This window comes from Thalassophryne amazonica, chromosome 1 (genome assembly GCF_902500255.1).
Source record: "Thalassophryne amazonica chromosome 1, fThaAma1.1, whole genome shotgun sequence".
NCBI classification, from domain to species: domain Eukaryota; kingdom Metazoa; phylum Chordata; class Actinopteri; order Batrachoidiformes; family Batrachoididae; genus Thalassophryne; species Thalassophryne amazonica.
In genome coordinates, this window is record NC_047103.1 from 154,976,281 (window position 1) to 155,001,044 (window position 24,764).

A 24,764-nucleotide genomic window follows, 5' to 3' on the forward strand; every position below is an offset into this window, starting at 1 on the left:
GTTTACTTTGACTTCTACTTCATTGCAGACAGCATGAACCCAAGATATTCCATGTGTTTTGAGTGGTAAACTTAATTTGTTAATATACATCCATTCCTTCATGTAAGGCCTATAAAACATTAAAAAAGTTGTAATAGTGGAAATTTATACTAAATATGAGGATTAAATAATCAAGTTTACAGCTAGCTTTTTGGAGACAAGTCAGGGGACGGATACGTGAACATTTCCAAGTCACTAAATATGTCTTGGACTTTATTTACATCAATCATTAAGAAATACAAACATGGTACTCTGTGGTAAATCTGTGTCAAGTAGACAGTTCTCAAGAACTGAGTGACCATACTGGAAGGAGACTGGTGAGGGAAGCCATAAGACAGACAAACATCTGTGATGGAGGTTTAGGCTTCTGTGGTTGTGGTTGGACACACTGTGGATCGTGCATTTTGTCTGTTGCATCACCAGTTATACAGTTTCATGATGAAGTGGTATAGAGGAAGATTTTCTGAAAAAGAACATGCAAACTTTCATCTGCAGTTTGCCAGAAGGCACATGGGAAACCAAAGACAAGATCTGACCACTTTTCTTGTTTTAAAATCCTTCTCTACTCCACTCCAAGAAAATGTGAATGATGATGCAACAAGCAAATATTCCACCATTCCTGGTTTCTCCAATCACAATCACAAAAGCCTATAATTCTTTCAGAACTGTCATGGGTGCCTTGATGGCTTCCCTCACAAGTCTCCTTGCATGGTCACTCAGTGTTTGAGAACAGCCTATGCCATGACTGATGGAAATGAAGTCCAAGATTTGGAAAAACATCAACTTGAAAATGTATCCATCCAATGACTTGTCCAAATACTTGTGGACCTGACTGAAGAAAGCTGGGACCTGTGCACATGTTGGAGTGTCAATAAAGTTCCACTCCCAGATAATATTTGGGTCTGCTTTGAACTTTGGTGCAGCAGGCACCCACAGCAGGGTCTGCATAAACACACACACACACACACACACACAGTCCTGCTGCACCAGAACGACTTGAGCCGCCCCTCTTTTCTCTGTCAAGTTGTTCAGTTGTTAATAAAGAAAACTTTTGTTCTTATTGTCCCTTTTGTCTTGTATTCCACATAAAGTCGCGCTCATGTTCCCAAGCTCCCAATTAATAACCGCAGTCTGTTCCCGGTTCAACGGTGGGATTTATAACCAATCCTGTTATCTCAATTTTTTTTTAAAGTTTGGCAGCACAGAACGATGGGACGAGAGGTGGGATGTCAGATACTGCTGATGGCACACCACGGGTCAGGAACATCAAAGGCAGGTGTCGCTCTGCTGCACTTCCAGTGTCAGCGCTCCGAACAAAATATAACACAGAGAGCTGGCAAGAGTGTGTGTCTTTGTGTGGGTTTGTACTGCAGGAGCCTCTGATGTGTGAGGCACGCTGCGTAATTTGCATAGCTTGTTTTAACTGTACTCACTTCAAAGGGACTCGCTGAACTCTTCCATTCAGTGGAATAACTTCTTTTAAAAAAAAACAGGAAACTGTGCCGAAGATGTGCAAAGAGACTGTGACACTCTGCTGAAGGGGCCACGTGGAGAGGTCGATGCTTCTAGCGGCCACGGTCATAATCAGTATTAGATCAGAGAAATGGGTCGACGGATCCCCGATTTGGCTCAACAATACCTTCGGTAATGCAACAACTCATTCTGCATGTTGGTCAATATTAGTGGATTATGCTTCTGCAACATACAGTTGTATAGTTTTGCTACAGATTTGCTACATCAAGTGATGTACCTCAGGGGTCAGTTCTTGGCTCACTGTTGTTCTTCTTATATTTAGCCTCACTTGTTGGAAATATCATAGTCATGGGATCAGTTGTCAGTAGTATGCTCATGATACCCTGACACACATACCTGTTTTGCAGGGGATGTGTCTCGTGCTGTTAAGGTGAAAAGTTGGACGTCAACTAATGTCCTATTTTTGAAATCTGACCAAATTGAGAGCCTGGCTACTGGTACCGCTACACAATAAAATCACCAGTGTTAAATTAACACTGACAGTGAAGATATGGTCCCACACAGAGTAGGACCATATCTACACTGGCAGTGTTAATTTAACACTGTCAGTGTTAGTTTTACACTGGTGATTTTACTGTGCAGAAATAGTTTGAATTAAAGGGGGACCGGGGGGTACAGGAGAGTTTGGAACACCCCTCCCCTCCTCCCAATTCATCCATCATAACAATTCCTTGGTGGCAATCGATTCCTGAACGGAATGGAACAATGGACCCGAAGATTACTGAACAGGCCCACTCTTGATGCGTACTGTTTCTGACAGATGCTGCACATGGTTCCTGGGGGAGACTTCTGCCGGTCAGGATCTACACTCATGTATAGATCATTGCTTGCCAGCTGGTTCCATCCCTCATGGGTTCTTCCCAGGTTTTCCAGTCAATGGACCAGCTCTTAAGGTTGTGCTTCAGAAGGTCCTGGGAACTTTTCTTCTGCACTCCGCTGGACCATTTTCCTTTGCGCAGCTGGGAGTAGATCCACTTGGGAGGTTGTCTGTCATCCATACTAATGACATGACCCACCCACTGAAGCTAGTACTTGATGCTTGGTTCCACACAGGACACTGATGTTGGTATGGTAGCAAATCTTGAGATGTCCGTCTGTGGATTTGTTTAATGTGGGAACGTTGTTGCATGCCGACAAACACGGTCTGTGACAGATCCTCATCCTGCTGCAATGGCTGGGTAATCCCAGACGACTGGAGTTTGAAGACCTGCTTCTGTCTTCATCCATTTTTGCAGCCGTAGGGTCACAGGCCATGACCACCTTCATCTGATCCACCATTGAGGACTTCTTATTTCTCCAGAGCCCTTGTAGCCATCTCATGTCAGGGTTCCTGTTGGACCTTCATGGCTATCATAGCAGCCACAGGGCACACAAGCTCCCCAACACATTTCGTCACAGCTAATATCTTACTTGGTCCATTGCCCAGGTGTCATACTGCAGACGAGGTGTTGGATTTCAACACCTGGCAGGTTGGTCTATGGGATATTAGATAAGAAAAATTTAATTTAAAATAAAAAAGCTGCTGTTTGGATTGGTTTGGCGCACTAAATTCCACCAAGTTTGAATCAGTTTATCTTTATTTTATGCCTGTTTAATGTGGTGAGATCCCAGATGATATCACTTATGTTTGAGTTATTATTTTGACAACTGGAGATGATGGATTCATTCATATATCTATGCATTCATCCCATCACTTTCTTTTCCGGGTACATGCCAAGGCTTTGCAAAACCTAGGAAAATCAGGCATTTGGACCAACAGTAGTCAGATAAGTTGTTTGTTGTGCACAATTTGTATTCACAAGTTGCCAAAGATCCATTAAACTCGCTGAACATGTTCAAAAATTTTGGGAACTCAGCCAGACTCCCATCCTCCTTCGGCGGACTTGCGCTCGGCTCGGAACAACCAAGGGTCAACGAAAATTCTGGCAAATGTGGCGTACACGCTGTTAATTCTTTTTGAGCAGGCTGTGAAAATCAAATGTCAAGTTGCGTTGAGTCTGAACTATGTTCCCCGGAGCAGAGCGCTTCTCCGGTGAAGCTGTAGAAATTTTTCCAAGTCTGCTCTGAGAGCGCATGCTGGGGTCATGCATCACGACACTAGAGAAATGCTTTGGGTCCTAGATGGCAAACACGGGTCCATTCACACCTCTCAAAAGTAACCAAATATCTGCTACAGCCAGTTCAAATGCGGGCACCCCCTTGGTCTTTTCCAGCCGTCGGGGTCCTCAACATTAAGGCACGACCTCCCCCTGGGACAAAAACAATCCGTGTTAAGACACTGCTTGGGAAAACCCGGCACAGAACTCATCCAGGTGCGAATGCTGCTTTATTGGCTTCACCAGTATAGAAGTAATTAGACATTAAACCAGTTGGGAAAACTTACTATGTGGTCTTGGTGAATCCGTTGGGGTGAAGTGTTTCACTTGTTTCCATCATAAACTGCTGACTATATTGTGTCCCCATTGACCTGCCGAGGCCTCAGTGACAGCGTCACCAGCTCAGCATGATAATCAGCCTCTTGTCAAAGCCCTCACGGTGCTGAGGTCACCCCGATTTATTCACTTGCATGTCTGAAGCACTCTCACACCATCGCACTTCCTGGACCCATCACTGCCAGCAGTATCACCAGCAGGGGGAGTTTTGCATCACAGTGCACATGATGAGGAAAAAAAGTAGTGTACGGGGCCATCTGCACAAGATGCTGATGTAAAAAGTTGTCAAAAAGGAACGTGTAGGAGGGAGAGGGCATGTGGGATGAGGAGAATGGAGGATGGCGTCAGTTTGTTTCTCTACAGCTTGAACTCATTAGAAAGTGAGAGGCTTCCACACCCGTCCCATGTGAAATCTGCACACACACACACACACACAAAGCGTCACACGAGTCTGCGGAGAATTGCATAAGGGCCGGCTGACGTAATGTTTGGGAGCCAACCATCACTACAGGCGCCTCGGAGAGAGCGTGTGAGGGTGTTGCTTGAAAAATAGTGAAACCTCTCTGACAGATCCCCCTGCACTCACACTGTGCACAGAAACACACATCTGCACAGACAGCTGGGAATCCTTTCCTCATGCAACGTGTCACACACGATGGTTTATCACATTACAGTGTGCAGAAGGTCTGTCAGTGGTCTGTCGTCTTGTGGTTGATATTGTACCACCGTGCCAGGTAGTGCAGGGGAATACACGGGGGACCACTTAAATGTGACATGTCAGAGGGGACTTCCCTAATTCCCTCTGATGGCAGAAGACTGATCTCAAACCTCACTTATAGTGCAAAACGTCCACATATCCTACACTCACACACTCACATGGACCCTATAATGGAAACAAACAGTGACAGTGGCTTTCACTGTGTGTGTCCTTGACACAACACACACTAGCAATCCTGCTCAACTCCCTCACTATTGATCGGCCATTAAATCTCATTGACTTAACACGGCGCAGGCTGCTGGTAGATGGTTGATGGTGCCAACCTCGGGTAAGTAGTTTAATGTAGTGAATAAATCTATGTGGCAGACAACATGGCTACAGTTGGAGAACGGTAACACCAGGGAAAAAGTTCTCGATTTTATTTCGATAAACCTGTACCCATTCTGACTTAATTAAACTTCTTCAGCCCAAGTGTGAAGCTTCTGTGTGATCGCAGCAGTGGCTGTTAAATTTGGCTTCCGAATGCTGTACCTCAGGTGAGTCTGATTACTATCCAGATTTATGCTGACCTGTTCAGTAAATAATTTTTTTTTTTTTTTTATGTCCAAAAAGGTTCTACTGTCCTTTAAAAAAAAAAAAAAAAAAAAAATCTAGTTTCCATTCTCAAAAAGAGATGATGGGGAAAATACTCATTATTGTTATCTGGGTCGGTGATTGACTGCAGAGAGCCAAACCCATTTAGAGCTGCATTCAGGCATACGGACTCAGCTCAGGCACAGTGTGTGTCCTTATTTGCGATTTATTTTTTCTTCTACAATCTGTTCAGAAATGGAAGCACTGGATGACAGCTACTGCATGTCAGAGGTATCAAACTCTCCAGCGGCAGTGCAGTGTATTATAATAATGAGTGTGTTCTACAAAATAACTCAGAAACAGTTGAGTATATTTTGAATTAGTTTTCTTGGGTCAAAGTCTCTAGATGATTACAGGAAGGTCAACAGAAATACAGCCCCCCCCCCCACCAAAAAATAAGATTTTCCAGGGTATCGTTGTCATGGCAATCCCTCATGGTGAGGAAGATCATCTCTTGATCAATTCCTGGACAGGATGGTGGACATGGAGAAAGTGTACATCTGGGACTGATGCAGAAACACACAGTCTTTGACAGATCCTTAGCCTTGTCCAAGGCTATGCCCCATGTACACCAGACTGAGACCTATATAAGACCTACAACATCATGATATCTTGGCATTTTGTCAACTCTTCAAGTCTTGCCTGGTCTGCGTTGTGATCTGTTATTTGCGTTGACAATGAGTTTGCATTGCGACCTGAATTGTGCGAGTGACATGTCAATATTCGCGATCATTGATGCAACCCCATGCAGAGTGAATTGAGAGTCTATTATGACCCATAGGATCAAGTTGAGAGTGAGTTGGGGCATGTGAGTTTATCAAGACCGATAATGAGATCCATATATCTGTGACCAGGTCACACAACTTGTGCAAGTGTTTTAAACAATTCAATACACTCGAACACCTGTTGGAGACCGATGGAGACCGAGAGGGATCTTTTTCTGACCACCAGGGGACCCCATTGAGACCAGCCTGCAACCCCAGTGAGAGTCAATGAGAGTGAGGGTGAGCAGAGGCCATTTTTCAATCGTACATTGGTTGTGGACTCGGTGTAAACGGGGTGTTACAAGCCATCACCTCCTCTGCCTGATCCACTGTTTCACCAGAGCTCTTGTTAGCTGTCTTGTGTTCGATGTTCCTCTGGGCCTTCATGGTTGCTGTAGCAGCCAAGGAACAAGGTCTTCACCATATTTCACCCTAACAGGCAATCCCCTACTTGATCCATTACCCAGGTGTCACAACACAGACGAGGGGTTGGATTTTAACACCGCAAGATATCTCCACAACCAATAGGGCTAGAAAGACAATGTTAAGTTTATTTCAATCCTAGCAATGTCTTTCATTGCAGAGCTCACTCATATTAATGCACAATGTCCATATACCCACAGGACATGAAAATTCAGTAAGGTATGTCTTCTATAATATATTCCAATTCTAAGGTAGAACTATACTAGTGTATACTAAGGTATATCTAAATATCTAAAAAAGGAAGAGTTTCAGTGCAGAAGGTTCCGGGTTCAAATCCCACCCCGCCACATTTCTCCATGTAATGTGGAGTTGCATCAGGAAGGGCATCCGGCGTAAAACCTGTGCCAATTCAACATGCAGATCACCTGGGATTGCTGTGGCGACCCCGAGTGCAAACAAGGGAGCAGCTGAAGGGACTTACTTAGAACAGAATAGTAGAATAGTGTAGAGTAGAGCCACTAGGTGCCTGGTCTTGAGAACCAGGGATGGTCAGTTGAAAAGCTTTTATCCATGGGAACTCTCCCTACCCACCCAAGCGGTTCAAGAAAATGGACATATCATAATAATATATCATAAGACATATCATAAGAAAATAGACGTTGCATGGTCACATGTGCAGCTGTGATCCTGTTTGCGTGACGTGGAATAAATGCCCGCTAGTTTTATCAGTGAAGTCTCAACGTGACAGGGACTTTAAAAAACAAGTTGTAATTCATCTTCATTTTGGGCACTGACGCTGAAGAAAAATTTCCCAAATGAAGCAGCCAGAATATTCAACTCAGTTTATTTACACAATGCCAAATCACAGCCTATGTTTCCCCCGGTGCCTCACAGGGGCAAGATCTAACCCTAACCACCCCTGAACAAACACAATGACTTAATTTGAGTTCTACTGCAGTGTTTAAAAGTAAACTTACATTTTAGTTCTTGCCTATAATCAGTAATGGTAGCAAAATGTTTTAGCTCTGTGTTTTAAATTTCAATTTTATGTATTTCCTACTTTATTCATTGTTTTAAAAATCAATATTATGGTAAAAGGTAGTATTTATTTTTTCATTGTATTTCACTTTGTTTTTGCAGCACTTTGTAAGCGCAACTAAAATTATTATATAAAAATTATTACAACATTATTAATTGTGCCTCAATCAGTGAAGGCTAGAAAGAGTAAATATCGACCCCACTTTCACACTTAACAAATTATTAATTAGGAAGCTTTACAGGAAATGCCTAAAGTTTAAAAATAGTATGTTACTTGTGGAAAATAATTTTAAATGAATGTTATCTAATGACACAGCCAGTTTTGTGCTTTTTCTAGATGACATCCAGTATAATAAAGTTAGTTTGTCTACTTACTGGTCATTTCCACGAGCATTTTCTTTTGTTCAACTGTACATTTTCAGTTCTAATTTTCTTTTTTCATCTGTTATTTTTTTTTAGAAAAGACTGGACAGACTGGATTTTGTAAGGATAAATGTCAAGAGGAAGGTTATATTTACCAGAGCTGTGGTGGGAATCCACAGTTGAGAAAACCTCAGGCTGAGTGTTTCCTCTTCCTCCTCCAGCGCCCCCATCTCCACCGCTCCCTTAATGTAGCCACAGTTCCTCTCAAGGATGGATCGGAGCCCCTCCAAAAGAACCACACTGGTGGTGCACCCCATCGTACCAGCAAACAGTCAGTGTCACCACGCAGGAACTGCTTTATGTGTTTCTCACCTCAAAGCATCTTCTCGCCTTCTTTCCCCGATTTTGGCATGCAGTCATCTGGGAAGAAAGTACCCTTAAAGATCTGGAATTCCTCCAGGATCTCCTTGAGGTGCAATAACTGGATGTGCATTCACTCAGATATCTTTTTGTTTTCTCTCCTGTAGTTGAGGAGAGCTCATAATCTTTCTGCTTGAAACACAACCCCGAGCTTTGAAAGCAGATCTCCAGCCAAGTGTAAAAGCTCCTGAGCCGCTGAGACGGATCCTCCGCTGCACTGCTCAGCAGTGATGGGAGGATGAGGGATGCAGCGGAAAGAAGCTGAGCTGTTCATTCTCCAGCTCGCTCTCTTTGCCTCCTTCCTCCTCCTGATGGAGGAGAATGCTCAGATGCTCTCACTTCTCTCTCTCTCTCTGTTGCCTTTCCGTCTCTCTTTTCTCAAACGTGCTGTGTTATCTTAACAATTTTATCTTCCTCATCAGTCTTTCAGCATTCACATCATCTTCACTTCTCCAGGAGCTCTCCATCGTCCCGCTCCTCTCATTCATGCCCGTTACTTTCACTTCGTTTCCTCTGGTCACCACCTCCGTCACTGACTCCGCTCTCTCCAGCTGGCTCCCTCCCTTCCTCGCTTTCTCAGCTCAGTTATTTTTCTGACTCTGCATGCATTGTCAACAGTAAATGCACACTGTTGGCACCAAGGACACGCCCCCTCACACACACAAACACTGCTGCCTTCATGCTGCACAGTGACCTTACAAGAGACACAGACATCTTTATGACATCATCTGCATGTCCTCTAAGACATAAAAAGGAATGACTTAAGTCATCATAACCTGTGTGTTAGTGAACTGGACTCATCCATCAATCCTCACAAGTCACAGGACAACTGAGACAAACCAGGAAGTCCTGATGTCAGACGGAGGGCTTCAATGATGAGCTGAAGGGGCGCCCAAAGAGGGCAACAGCCGCGCCTTTCATGTTTGACACAGATTCATGCAATTTAATTCTTTTTGTTTTAATTCAGGGCACACAATAGAACCACCATGGGTCCTGGACGGCAACCATTGAGGCAGACACCTTTACATCTCCACCTCTCAAAATTGCTCATCTATTTGCCCCAGCCAGGTGAAGAAACAGGGGCGTGTGGTCTGGTGTTCTCCAGCTGCTGGGGTCCTCAACACTCAGGCACCTGCTGCCATAGTTCATGTTCCTGGTTGTCTGTTTTCTGTCTATTGAATTTTTGATATCTTTCTTCATAATATTTATTCTTGTTTCCTTGTATTCCTACAGGTTTATTATTATTATTTGCATTATTTTTTATTATAACCCATCCTCTCGTTCGCTAGTGAACCTCTCTTCCTTGTTAATTTTCCATGTTACATTCTCTTACAAGTTAGTTAATCCTTGCACTTTTACTTTCAGATCTGTTATGTGTTTGTCTTCAACAGCTTTACTTCCTGTATACAGCTTTCTGGTTTCACTCGCACGCTGTCTTCCATGTTAATTGTTTCAATAACGTTTTAGCAATCACTATTACTCCACTCAAGTGCTAAATTAGCTGCCTGCCATGCCTGCATTCTCACATTGTTTCCTTCAATCAATCAATCAATTTTATTTATATAGCACCAAATCACAACAAACAGTTGCCCCAAGGCGCTTTATATTGTAAGGCAAGGCCATACAATAATTACGTAAAAACCCCAATGGTCAAAACGACCCCCTGTGAGCAAGCACTTGGCGACAGTGGGAAGGAAAAACTCCCTTTTAACAGGAAGAAACCTCCAGCAGAACCAGGCTCAGGGAGGGGCAGTCTTCTGCTGGGACTGGTTGGGGCTGAGGGAGAGAACCAGGAAAAAGACATGCTGTGGAGGGGAGCAGAGATCAATCACTAATGATTAAATGCAGAGTGGTGCATACAGAGCAAAAAGAGAAAGAAACACTCAGTGCATCATGGGAACCCCCCAGCAGTCTAAGTCTATAGCAGCATAACTAAGGGATGGTTCAGGGTCACCTGATCCAGCCCTAACTATAAGCTTTAGCAAAAAGGAAAGTTTTAAGCCTAATCTTAAAAGTAGAGAGGGTGTCTGTCTCCCTGATCCGAATTGGGAGCTGGTTCCACAGGAGAGGAGCCTGAAAGCTGAAGGCTCTGCCTTCCATTCTACTCTTACAAACCCTAGGAACTACAAGTAAGCCTGCAGTCTGAGAGCGAAGCGCTTTATTGGGGTGATATGGTACTATGAGGTCACTAAGATAAGATGGGACCTGACTATTCAAAACCTTATAAGTAAGAAGAATTTTCAATTCTATTCTAGAATTAACAGGAAGCCAATGAAGAGAGGCCAATATGGGTGAGATATGCTCTCTCCTTCTAGTCCCCGTTAGTACTCTAGCTGCAGCATTTTGAATTAACTGAAGGCTTTTCAGGGAACTTTTAGGACAACCTGATAATAATGAATTACAATAGTCCAGCCTAGAGGAAATAAATGCATGAATTAGTTTTTCAGCATCACTCTGAGACAAGACCTTTCTAATTTTAGAGATATTGCGTAAATGCAAAAAAGCAGTCCTACATATTTGTTTAATATGCGCTTTGAATGACATATCCTGATCAAAAATGACTCCAAGATTTCTCACAGTATTACTAGAGGTCAGGGTAATGCCATCCAGAGTAAGGATCTGGTTAGACACCATGTTTCTAAGATTTGTGGGGCCAAGTACAATAACTTCAGTTTTATCTGAGTTTAAAAGCAGGAAATTAGAGGTCATCCATGTCTTTATGTCTGTAAGACAATCCTGCAGTTTAGCTAATTGGTGTGTGTCCTCTGGCTTCATGGATAGATAAAGCTGGGTATCATCTGCGTAACAATGAAAATTTAAGCAATGCCGTCTAATAATACTGCCTAAGGGAAGCATGTATAAAGTGAATAAAATTGGTCCTAGCACAGAACCTTGTGGAACTCCATAATTAACCTTAGTCTGTGAAGAAGATTCCCCATTTACATGAACAAATTGTAATCTATTAGATAAATATGATTCAAACCACCGCAGTGCAGTGCCTTTAATACCTATGGCATGCTCTAATCTCTGTAATAAAATTTTATGGTCAACAGTATCAAAAGCAGCACTGAGGTCTAACAGAACAAGCACAGAGATGGGTCCACTGTCTGAGGCCATAAGAAGATAATTTGTAACCTTCACTAATGCTGTTTCTGTACTATGATGAATTCTAAAACCTGACTGAAACTCTTCAAATAGACCATTCCTCTGCAGATGATCAGTTAGCTGTTTTACAACTACCCTTTCAAGAATTTTTGAGAGAAAAGGAAGGTTGGAGATTGGCCTATAATTAGCTAAGATAGCTGGGTCAAGTGATGGCTTTTTAAGTACTGGTTTAATTACTGCCACCTTAAAAGCCTGTGGTACATAGCCAACTAATAAAGATAGATTGATCATATTTAAGATCGAAGCATTAAATAATGGTAGGGCTTCCTTGAGCAGCCTGGTAGGAATGGGGTCTAATAGACATGTTGATGGTTTGGATGAAGTAACTAATGAAAATAACTCAGACAGAACAATCGGAGAGAAAGAGTCTAACCAAATACCAGCATCACTGAAAGCAGCCAAAGATAACGATACATCTTTGGGATGGTTATGAGTAATTTTTTCTCTAATAGTTAAAATTTTATTAGCAAAGAAAGTCATGAAGTCATTACTAGTTAAAGTTAAAGGAATACTCGGCTCAATAGAGCTCTGACTCTTTGTCAGCCTGGCTACAGTGCTGAAAAGAAACCTGGGGTTGTTCTTATTTTCTTCAATTAGTGATGAGTAGTAAGATGTCCTAGCTTTACGGAGGGCTTTTTTATAGAGCAACAGACTCTTTTTCCAGGCTAAGTGAAGATTTTCTAAATTAGTGAGACGCCATTTCCTCTCCAACGTACGGTTTATCTGCTTTAAGCTGCGAGTTTGTGAGTTATACCACGGAGTCAGGCACTTCTGATTTAAACCTCTCTTTTTCAGAGCTACAGCATCCAAAGTTGTCTTCAATGAGGATGTAAAACTATTGATGAGATACTCTATCTCACTTACAGAGTTTAGGTAGCTACTCTGCACTGTGTTGGTATATGGCATTAGAGAACATAAAGAAGGAATCATATCCTTAAAACCTAGTTACAGCGCTTTCTGAAAGACTTCTAGTGTAATGAAACTTATTCCCCACTGCTGGATAGTCCATCAGAGTAAATGTAAATGTTATTAAGAAGTGATCAGACAGAAGGGAGTTTTCAGGGAATACTGTTAAGTCTTCAATTTCCCATACCATAAGTCAGAACAAGATCTAAGATATGATTAAAGTGGTGGGTGGACTCATTTACATTTTGAGCAAATGGCCAATTGAGTCTAATACTAGATTAATGCAGTGTTGGGCTGTCTTCTCAGCATCTGTGTGGATGTTAAAAGCGCCCACTATAATTATCTTATCTGAGCTAAGCACTAAGTCAGACAAAAGGTCTGAAAATTCACAGAGAAACTCACCGTAACGACCAGGGTGGACGATAGATAATAACAAATAAAACTGGTTTTTTGGGACTTTCCAATTTGGATGGACAAGACTAAGAGTCCAGCTTTCAAATGAATTAAAGCTCTGTCTGGGTTTTGATTAATTAATAAGCTGGAATGGAAGATTCCTGCTAATCCTCCGCCTCGGCCCGTGCTACGCGCATTCTGGAAGTTAGTGTGACTCGGGGGTGTTGACTCAATTTAAACTACCATATTCATCCTGCTGTACCAGGTTTCTGTAAGGCAGAATAAATCATATGTTGATCAATTATTATATCATTTACTAACAGGGACTTAGAAGAGAGAGACCTAATGTTTTAATAGACCACATTTAACTGTTTTAGTCTGTGGTGCAGTTGAAGGTGCTATATTATTTTTCTTTTGAATTTTTATGCTTAAATAGATTTTGCTGGTTATTTGGTGGTCTGGGAGCAGGCACCGTCTCTACGGGGATTGTGGTAATGAGGGGATGGCAGGGGGAGAGAAGCTTGCAGAGAGGTGTGTAAGACTACAACTCTGCTTCCTGGTCCCAACCTGGAAGTCACGGTTTGGAGGATTTAAGAAAATTGGCCAGATTTCTAGAAATGAGAGCTGCTCCATCCAAAGTGGGATGGATGCTGTCTCTCCTAACAAGACCAGGTTTTCCCCAGAAGCTTTGCCAATTATCTATGATTATCTCCTTGTGTTGTGTTTTACTGTTGCTGACCTATGCTTCCACAATGCGTTACCTGACATTAGCCTTAGTAGTGTTTGCTAGCTGTTGCATCAACCCTTCTACTTGTTTAACGGGATTCCTTGTCTGTTCGTTTCCTGTGTCGTCTGTTCTGATGGATTTAATAGAAGAAATTGTGGGAAACAAAACCCAATTTTACCCATTAACCTGTGTCGTTCTCTGCCCATGGATCTTTAGTCTCGCCATTACACCTGCGTTCTCCAGAGAAATGTGCCACATGCCCAAAACATAGTTGACGTCCCCTCACAATGCAGGTGATACTTCTCATCTAAGTCTCCCTAAGTAACTGTTCAACCATCATAAAGTCATTCTAGTGAAACCACCTGTCCCAAGTGTATTTGGTTGTATTCCAAATTAGAACTAAGCATTTCACTACGTTAGATGTAAAATGCTTGATTGTGCAATCCTGCTGCTAATAAGGCAGCAAACAGCAGCATAACTCGCTCCTTGGCAGAGATAATTACCATGAAAGCATACTCAGTCACTCCAGGAGCTTTAATGCACAGAGTGTTCAGGGTATGCTAACTGGTGTAAACAGCAAACAATTTTCTGGATGTTTATGTGCTTCTCACTGTTGGCTGGTGTAAATATTTCATCAGCAGCTGACGTACTGAGAGAGCATGATGCTGCAAAACAGCCAAGAGCAAATACAAAGTGGATTCAGGATTTGGACCAGATTACATCACATAAGGATGTCAGGATGTGTTAAAGTGGCACTCAGACATTCCCTGCTGTTCCTGAGTGGTTGGTGCTACAGTAGATGTAATGTACGGACCCCTCCCACCCAATCCATCGATGACATTCCAGTTCTGGGAGCACTAACTAAACCCAAGCACTAATATCGTAGCATTTTTTGCAGCCTATATTGATTTTTTTGGAACTTTTTATTAAAACAAAACATTTCTTGACAAAGAAGCACACCAATTAGTCGAGCTGCTGCTCCTCCACGTCGAAAGGAGTCAGTTGAGGTGGCTCGGGCATCTTTTCCGGATGGCCCCTGGACGCCTCGCTGGAGAGGTGTTCCGGGCACATCCCATTGGGAGGAGGCCCCGGGAAGACCCAGACACGCTGGAGGGACTACATCTCTCGGCTGGCTTGGGAACGCCTTGGGGTTCCCCGGAGGAGCTGGGGGAGGTGTGTGTGGATCAGGAGGTCTGGGCGGAGTTTGCTTGAGCTTGCCCCCCACGCCCCGACTCTGGATAAAGCGGAAGAAAATGGATGGATGGATGGATATTCCAACATTGCCATATTCACAATGAGTATGAAATATCGAGGACAAGAAAAAATTGCTAGATAACTAAAATTCAATGATGACATAGCAAAGACAATGATGGTAAGAAATACCCAGCAAAAATCAATCAAAAAGATGATTCTTTTCCAGATACTGTAAAACATATAACCATTTCTTAAGTAAGAGTCCATCTTTAAAGCCAGGGTTCGCAGTAATTTCCTCCATTGAGTTCACAGTTTTTACTCTCTGGATCCATTCATCAGTGTGGGTGAATGTGGTTTTAACCAGTTGCTGGGGATTACTTTGTGGGCAACCAAAAATAAAACTTTAACATGTAGAGCGTTTCTTTTCCAAATATTGTTTGATGACCAGTTAATATTACTCGATGAGCCTCAATCATTGGTACATTTAGATTCAAGATTTTCTTAACCTCTCCATTTACATTTTCCCAAAAAATCTTTACCTTTGGACATTCCCAAAACATATGAGAGAAGTCCACCAGATGTCCACAGTTTCGCCAACAGACGGCGCATGTGTTATTATTAAATTTGGCTACAACTATTGGTGTCCTAAAAAACTCTCATTCTTAAGGAGCCTATATTGATTTTTGCAAACTGTTTCTTTTCATTGACAGTCCTGGTCTCTGTCTCACCCTGAAAACTTGCAGGATCCCCCAACAAGTTGCTGGACATTATAGGCAGCCTATACACAGGTATTGTGAGTGCAAGCCAGGGTCAGAATATCTGTGATTGTTCCCTTGAACTTTGGGATTCCTCGTGGATGTGTTCTGAGTCCTACTCTGTTCAATGCTTGCATGGACTAGGTGTTCAGTAGGGTTGTGGAGACCAGCAGTTAAGGTCCCTTTGTCAGTGTGGAAAAGATTCCTCATCTTGACTCAACAGATAATACAGCGATTGTTGTGGAATCAATGGATACCATCATTAAAGCACTTGAACAGCTGAGTGAGAAGCCTAAGTATCTGTGTTTTATGACTGTCCTCGATAAAGACTAAGATCAAGGCTTTCAATGAATTCCTGGTCTCCTCCATCAGAAATGAGTCTACACAGTACAAGTGCTGAACTGGAACAGACATCCCCTATTCTCAGCAGTGGTGAAGATATCTCTGGTCCTCAGCCTTTGAGACCAAGAGACACCTAGGAACACTTCATGGAGACATGAGGTCCCAGTTCAGAGGTGCTTTGTGACTTACTGTATGGCTGTGAGACTTGGATGTCAAATGTTACGTTTGGTGATGACTGGATGTTTTTGGTACTTGGTCTCTTCAGCTTGTACTTGGGTAGAATGATTTTACACTACAAGAGCGGTCACTTTGAAAGACTTAGAATAGGTGCACCACTTGGATTGTGAGGGACCATCAGGTAAAATATTTTGGCCAGGAAGCAAATTTTTCTGAGGTTGCTTCAGCATACATTTGCCTCAGTGCTAAGGACCCCAACATGTAGACAGGTCATCAGGGACACCCACATTGTACCTGGCTGTGACAGATAGACGGGTACTTTGTGGAGATGGGGCTGAACCTAGATGGCTGTCATCCAGGACCCAAGGCAGTTCTGTTGTGTCCTAAATACAGCAACATGGGGCACAATTGCATGCTCCCAGATCTGTCTTCACACACTCGTGGGTGCCATGATTGCTGTTGTTCACATGCATGTTCACTTTTATTATTCTCTGACAGTTAGACAAGACAGAGGCAGACTCCATTCTTTTCCAACTTAGACCATACAGATTTTCTATACCAGCAGTACCCAACGATCCTCCTAAGAAACCTGGTACCAAAGGCATCCAGTCATTGCCTTAGGTCACTGGTTAATGTCCAAGTCTCACAACCGTAGAGTAAGACAGGAAGCAGAACTGGCTTTGTGTCAAATGAGAAGTATCACTTGCATCACCTTTTGACATCATGTGCTTGGATGTCGGCTCAATTCAAGGGTTTTAACAAACATAGCACCTCAACCATTTAGGCGTTATAGATGTTTTTCATACACAGTCCCTCCACAGCCCATAAGTATTTGGACAAATTAAATATTGAGAACAGAAGAAGACAGTCAGACCTATATAGGCACCGCGGTCTGTTTGTGTCAGTGGTTATCCCCAAATTATGTAGCGGGAAGTGCATCAGAGTCTACAACTCCCACTGAACAGGGACACCAGTCTGACACAGGTTACTTCCCCAGTCAAGGCTACGATCCATTTATAGCTGGGTGGACTGGGCCACTGCGGATGAAGTATCTTGTCCAAGGACACAGGCAGGTACAATAAATTGGATTCGAACTCAGGTCTACATATTAGTAGTCCAACTCCTTATTCCACTGAGCTATCTGCAAATTAAATGAAGATCATTTTTAATACAAATCATCACATTCCCAGCCATTTTTCTTTAGGGCCCTGTCCCACTGGTGTTTATCAGGATTTGCAGATGGAATGTGCACAAAAGTGGCCCACATCCGCCAAACAACCGCAATAACCATGTAACATTCCTGTATGAGTCGGCCGCCATCCGAACACGTCCGTGATCATCCACAGAGGCACGCATGTCCGCAGCAGGATTTTTTGAGCCGCTCAAAAATCCTGCTGCGGATGAGATCCGCATCACTGCCTGAACACATACTGAAGACATATGCAGGACATACACAACCAACGCGCCGCTTATCCCCTGTCATCCGCTGATATCCGCAACCGACGGGTTGGCGCAGCTTGGCGGCGGACCGCGACAGCGTGCAAAACAGATATGACGTGTGCCCAGCACGGCCACATCACGGTCGCAAATGGTATGTTGCACATGCAGACAGAGTGGGCACGGATGAAGCGAGTGCATCACGGCCGCTGTGCCCCTCATGGGGGCGCCTCCGCGGTCGCCTTCGCTTCTGTTCCCTGTTATATCCGCTTTTCTTCCTCATGTATTCGCTGATCCACCCCGGGACATTTGTCATTTCCGCCCACCTTTGTTGCGGACGCTCAGCTTTTGTCTCCTCATTTCATGCGCAAATCCTCCTAAACGCCAGTGGGACAGGGCCCTTAGACACATGACAGCATACATTTATGAACATTTCCAAGTCACTGAATATGTTTTGAACTTCATTACATCAATCATTAAGAAATACAAACAGTACGATTTTGGGTGATAAATCTGTCTGGAGTGGACAGTTCTCAAAAACTGACTAAACATGTAAGATGGAGACGAGTGGGGGAAGCCACCAAGACACCCATGACAACTTTCATGGATGGGCTTCTGGAGCTGTGACTGGTGAAACTGTGCATATAACTTTTACCAGTTGCATCACCAGCCATGGCTTCAGGGTGGAGTAGCACAAGGAAGGATTTTCACACAGGAAAACTGAGCAAAATTAGCTTTGAGTCCCCCATGTGTTTTCTGCCAAAGTGCAGCTGCCCTGCACTCCTGTGATTGAACTGTTCAACTCAAAATGCTATTGATTGGCTCAGTCCAAAGGGCTGGGTCTGTTTTCATTTTGTTAATACAGTGAAGTGTTTACTGCACGGTGCTTTGACTACAATACAGTAGATTAATGTTGGTTTCCTGGCAGCAAGACACTGACATTTAACAGATGTGGGGAAAAAGAGTCTTTTATTTAACCACATGTCCTGCTGACCATGCATGCATACAAATAAGATATTATTATTACTACTACTGTTGTTGTTGCTATTTACAGCTAAAACGTCTCCACACACACACACATCTTTGTCTTTGCATGTTGAAACAAACTCAGAAAACCTGCCAAGATGCAGGAAATATATCTGTACTGCCTCCTACAGGCTTTTCTAGGCACTGCAAAAACAATAAACTCATGACTCACTAGAAAAAGATGCTTCTTACTTCATCATTTCTAATAGTTTTCTGCAGTGCTTCAGCCGCATCCTGGTGAATTAAAGCTCCTGGAAACTCTACAGGCAAACTGCAGGCCTTTACAAAATTCTAAGGATGTGTATTCCATCAAAGGTTTGCACAAAACACACAGCAAAGTGGCTCAAAGAGCACCCAAAGGAGAGCAGTGATTGACAAAACAGCATGGCAGCCAGGTTTCACTGCAAAGCTTTGATGTAAAGAGCAATGGAAAAGCCATTCTGCAAAACTAGGCCTCAGTGGCACAGAGGGGTTTCACCTCAATGATGGCTCAGTTCACGTGTCACAAAGTGCACAAAGGATAATACAGAAAAAAAAATCAATCAAGAGTTAAAATTGTGAAACTGAGCACTGTAGTAGACTGGGGTCCTGTCAAGGGTGTACTCTCCATTCAGCATCCACAAACCACCAAGCAGTCAGGCACATCTATACGAGTATATTCCATGGAATAAAGTCACTTGTTCAATGGACCTGATGCATCAAAGTTTATCTATTCACTCAGTGCATGTCAGTGCTTTTGGTCTTTTTTTTTTTTTTTTTTTTTTGCATATTTGCATAGTTCTTTTCAGTGGCCCTGGAACACAAAACATTTTCCTTTGTGAAACTTTATTGTATTTTCTGATTTGGTCATGTGTTTTGTGAAAATTTGTGTTTTCTAAAATGTCCTTGTGTTGTCTATATTGGGAAATTTCATTGGGTTTTTTTGTTGTTGTTTTTTTTTTTTTTTTTGTAAAATGTGTTTTCTGATTTGTCATTCTGTTTTGCACTTCACGCCCATGTAATACCATTACCAAAGAATCAAACTAGATGCTGATAAAAACACAATTTATTTGACAGAGGTTCAACATGATTCCCAAAGAGCAAGTTATTAACTCGACTTGAGGCACGTGTCAACAGTTTCATCAGAGACTTAAAATCAGTCTAACGATAATAGAAGCTATATTACAATCGCGGCTTTGGCATCTCAAGATTAGCCTGCAGGCAATCTGGCAGGCAAGAAGGAAATCATTGTGCACCACTTGATTAAAAGTCAAAAACACATAAGGATTTTGTTCCTGTTTTGTGGTAATGAGGAAAACCAGCACACAGCCTCCAGTTACTGCACTCTACCTCCAGTCATCCTCTACATCCAGCCAGGGTGAAGGATTCTCTAGACTGCCAAAAGCAGCCTGAACAGTTTCCACAGTCTAATCTAATGGTTATTTTTATACGTGCGATGGAGAGTTGGACACGCAATTGTGTTATAACTGGGTCAAAGGAAATTTTCATGGTCACTGAGCAGATTTTGCAGACACTGCTGGCTGCACTGCTGATTAAAATGACTTAATACACTGATCCTTTTGTGATAAATAAAAGCTGCCACGCTTCCCTCTAATGCTAAAAAATATTTTGCAGTCATATCCAAAGACTGAGTTATTAATAACATATATTCCATCTAAGTAATTGGACATACAAACTATAAGGGCTATTGTTACTACAAATCATTACTTTTACAGCCATGTTGGAAACATGAAGGGGTTGGTAAGGTTAGACTTTACTTGTGTGACGCGCCTTGAGGCAACTTTGCGATTTTGGCATTATATAAATGAAATAAGTTGAAGTTAAGTTGAAACATAAACATTTCCAAGTCACTGATGAAGTTTAGAAAACAGATCCTTTAAAAAGGTCAAGATCATCAAAATTTTGATTATTGCTCCAGTTTGCAACAAGCTTAGCTTGGCACACATGTTGGTTGGTTCCAGACATGCCAAGGCAAGGTCAAATTTGCCAAAGAGCATGCATTGGGATAAAGGTCATAGGGGTCACATGTCAAAGATTTTTTTTTTTCTTCACTACAATTTGAACCAAACTTAACACACATATTGAGGCTTTTCAGGTTTCAAATCCCGCAAAACCTCAGAGAGTTCGCTGCACTGCGAGATCTCAGTAACATTGAGAACTGCATTGATACGCTCTGATCACGCTTCACTTTAACCGCTGCACACGGACAACACAATTAACATCGCAACATAAAACTATTTTTATATTGTGCCTAAAACGCTCGTGAATATATTCTCTGGGTTTTTAGATGTTGTTATGGCGTTTATTTTATGTAAACATGCGAGAATCACAGGCTGTCTCCCCGTTATTTTCAAAGGGAGCTGCTGTGAGCTACACTCGCTTCCTGATCACGTCGTTCTGGGGGAAAGTGAAGTTTGCTCTTTAACGTCTTGATTATTGTTCTTTACAACACTGTTTGTCCTCTTTGTTCCAGACTAATATATATATGTCTGAAATTCAGTTTGCGCTTATTAAATTCCATGCAGATTAAACGTAGCAGACACAGATTTTTTGTTATAATTGTTGTAGCAAGTTTTCAGGGTATCATGCAGCAGTCTCTTATTAACGTGATGAAAAGTATAAAAAAATGACATTTTTGTAGTATAATATTCATTTACAATTGTCATCATGTGGATTCTCTATGTTGTTTTGACTGCAACGACTCTCTGGCACGCAAGGGATTATGGGATACGTGAAAACCCCGAATTGAAGAGAGTTCCATAACTGCCAAGCTGGGGTCAAAGTTTCTAAAAGGTCAATCACCAGGGTCATGGTCACTGTGGTCAAGGATCAAAATTTAAGTTTTTCCACTCCAAATGTGCAAATTGTGCATCAACAATCACTGGGGGCATGATCATGTCTCCCTCTCTGTTTGTTGGCCTACTCCCCCCTTTCTATCAAACGGTAACGGTATGTCAGTGAAGCTTGACCCTAAAATTGCCCTTAAAGAATTTATTTTGGCACAAGTCAAGGAAATTGGCTTTCGACCTGATCTGGCCCATATATGGTTCAGAATTCACCTGGGAAGGTCAGGCTGGGGTCACTCATGTGGGGGGTGTCAAGGCTATCGGGGTCAAATGTCAGACTGCCCTCAGCCTGTCGTCATGCCCAAAGGTACTATTACCTAATTTAGTAAATGTGACCACAAAGTTCGTACATATCACACTATAATGATCATAGTATATGTTTGTATGTATGTATGCATGTGGCACACACACACACACACGTGTAAGGTGGGGTTTTGCTTGAGTTAAATAAATTGAATTAAACGATCAGAACACATGTCCTAAAACAGAGATGATTTCATATGCAGTAACACATTCTGTAGCTTGTGCGTCACGTTCCTGTTTCAACTTGACACGGCGCAGATGTTTCAGGCTGTTGCTCTTGAAATGCGCTGCTCTTTTCTGCTACACCCAAGAAAGATTCTTTTAATTGGCCACAAAGGAAACCACAAAACACTCATGATGTAGCAATAACATGAAATCTTTTATTCTCTCTTAACACAACACTGAAGGCCATGTAGCAGAAATTAAATATCCAGTAATTGAAGTGGCACTCAAACAAAAGCCAGATTTTAATTTACAAGCCCGCGGGCCTCTGAACAATGACAGCAGCCTTGTTTGCTGAATTTTTTTTTTTTTTGGAACCTGGCATATTAAAAGAACTATATTCTTACTGCTGCTCAAACACACAGGGGTAGCACACTTGAAATTGGGATTATACTTCATCTGAGGAATGTTAAAACGAGGTATCTTTTTTTCAAGAAGATCATGTTGCTATGAAACTCTGACCCACAGTTGCCTCAACCACCCACCCAGTTTCATCATAACTTTTGTTTCATGACACAGACATGGTTTAGCAATCGTAAAGTGTCTGCAAATCTGCAGATAATCTATGACAGATTTTTATTTTATTTTTATTTTTTTTGAGTGCTGTAATAACACAAAATCCTCTAGAGTGGAGCTTACTAGTAAATGTAGTTCCACAGCTTCAACCGCTGAGTCCATCAAATGTTTGAAGGGAGGGCTTAGTAATGGAGGTGGATGCATGCTGTAACGCCAGTGTTTCTCTCACCCATAGGTTTGACTGTCTATTTTGAATATGTGCATTTTGTAGATGTTTTTATTCAAAGTGACTGAAAAATTACATTTATGTGGCACATTTGTGGCAAAGGTACATGCCACATAATACAAGATGAAGTTTACAGCATCCCCAGTTCCAAGTCCTTGCCTAGGGCCCTGGGTGTGTCTTTCCCTGTTTCCTGTTGTCACTTTACTAAATCTGTCAATTAAATGCTGAAAATGCCAGAACAAATACATATAGATCAAGCTTATTTGCATAGTGATGTCGGGGGCTTCCATGCAAGGTGTTGCCCTGTGCAGCTGTGGCACTGGCATCTTGCTTAAGGTGTTAAAGTGAAGGGATCAACGTAATTCACGTGTGTTTTGTGCCTGTGCACAAGACACACATGAATTAGTTGCAAATAACTGATTTATTATCAGAGGTGAAGTATGCAGCTACAATTTGACAGGAGGATGAACATCAATGGAGGCCTAAACACAGGAGGTAAAACAGGCAAAAACCAACAAACTGTGACTGGTGATGAGACAACACAAGACAGACAAAGGCAAAATTACAAACATGATACAGGTGTGTAATCACCAAAACATGAGACAATGTGCACGCCCACAAAGACACAAAGGAAAACCACAAAGGTTCGATAAGTAGAGAGAAACCACAGTGCAGCACCCCCTCCCCCAACCCAACCCAACCACACACACACACACACACACAGATGGTTCTGCATGTTTTCTATGTGTGTGTGTGTGTGTGTGTGTGTGTGTGTGTGTGTGTGTGTGTGTGTGTGTGTGTGTGTGTGTGTGTGTGAGAGAGAGAGAGAGAGAGAAACCACACTGGAGCAGCAGGACCAAAAGAGGGTGAAACTAAAATGACACTCCGGTGAGTGCAGACAGAACAATCTGATCGTGGAGTCAAGATCAAACAGACAGGCAAATGATGATGAAAATATCACAACTTTGGTGACATCCAAAAATCAAAAGTTAGTGACAGACGATTAATCAGGACCAAAGCTCTGTGATCAGGATCAAAGGCCAACAATCGAGGATGAGCAGTTGGAAACAAAGATCAGATCAAAAGATAATTTTAAGGATCAAAGATCAGGATCAAAAGCAGGCAATCGGGATCAAGGCTGGGCAATTAGAAACAAAGTTCAGGCTCAAAGGGCAGCAATCAGGGTCAAGAAAAAAGAGCAGGCTCAGTGGTCTGCAATCAGGATAAAGGATAAATGAACAAAAACAAAGATCAGAATCAAAGAGTGATAAAGAACAAACATAAGGATCGAAGGTCAGCAATTAGGATCATGGATGAGTGATGAGCAACAAATGACCCCAAGATTTTGGTGAAAATACTTTATGAGAAGCATTTAGATTTTTTTGTTTGTTTGATTTTTAAAAAACAACAACAACAACAACAAATATATGGAAAGTGGCAACAAGAGACTTGGAATATTTGTGCTTGTGCGGACATGCAGCTATTCGCAGAGCAAAGACACTCCTTCAATGTGGCAGAGAGTGCAAAAGGAATCATTAAAAACCTCTAATCCAGCATTTCCCACAGTTGGAAGGGATTCTTAAAACTGCAGTAGCTGTTTTACTTTGTTTACTCAGGTACAGCTGAATGCAGTAACTGCAGCATGTGGTCAAAGTGTTTTTAGCTGGACTCTGTCTTCAGTCTCGATGATGATCACATATGCAATTATTCATAATTGATGGTCTCCCAGGTGCATAGTGTGACAACAAGTTATAGAGGAGAAAGAAGGCAAGTTTAAAAATAGCCAGGACACCTACCACCACTTCATCCATTATTAAACGCAGCCCAGAGATCTGATCTGACATCCATTATGCCGCTGCGCACACTGTGGAGAATTAACAGGCTACTATGGCATAACCGCCAAGTGTGGAGATCAAGAGTACCGTAATGCTGGATAATGGGTTGTGGTTTACAAAAGAGGATGGTGTGACATTACAGGCGCTGCTGCAAGAAGCAATTGCTTTTTATTATCAATTAATCTGTCATTAATTTATTTAACCTTTTTTTGTTATTTGTAAAACATCAGAAAATGCCAGGAATAATTTCAGAGAAGCCAAACACCTTCAACGTAGTTAAGATTTCAAATCAGTCTATATGACCACCAAATTACAACATGCCACCTGCATA

The 24,764-nt window shown here is 42.2% G+C and overlaps 1 protein-coding gene across 8 annotated transcripts in view; it reads right to left on the reverse strand.

Moving 5' to 3' along the window:
- dock9b (dedicator of cytokinesis 9b) overlaps nt 1-24,764 on the reverse strand; it is a 144,543-nt gene that overhangs the window by 115,392 nt on the left and 4,387 nt on the right. For 5 of the 8 annotated variants that reach the window (XM_034176799.1, XM_034176758.1, XM_034176747.1 and 2 more), the window contains exon 1: nt 8,099-8,738. The exons of the other annotated variants lie outside the window; for them this stretch is intronic. In XM_034176799.1, coding sequence (XP_034032690.1) covers nt 8,099-8,260 — 162 coding nt within the window. In that variant the 5' untranslated portion in view covers nt 8,261-8,738. Of the gene's footprint in view, nt 1-8,098; nt 8,739-24,764 lie in introns of those variants that run through there. 8 annotated transcript variants of the gene reach the window in all.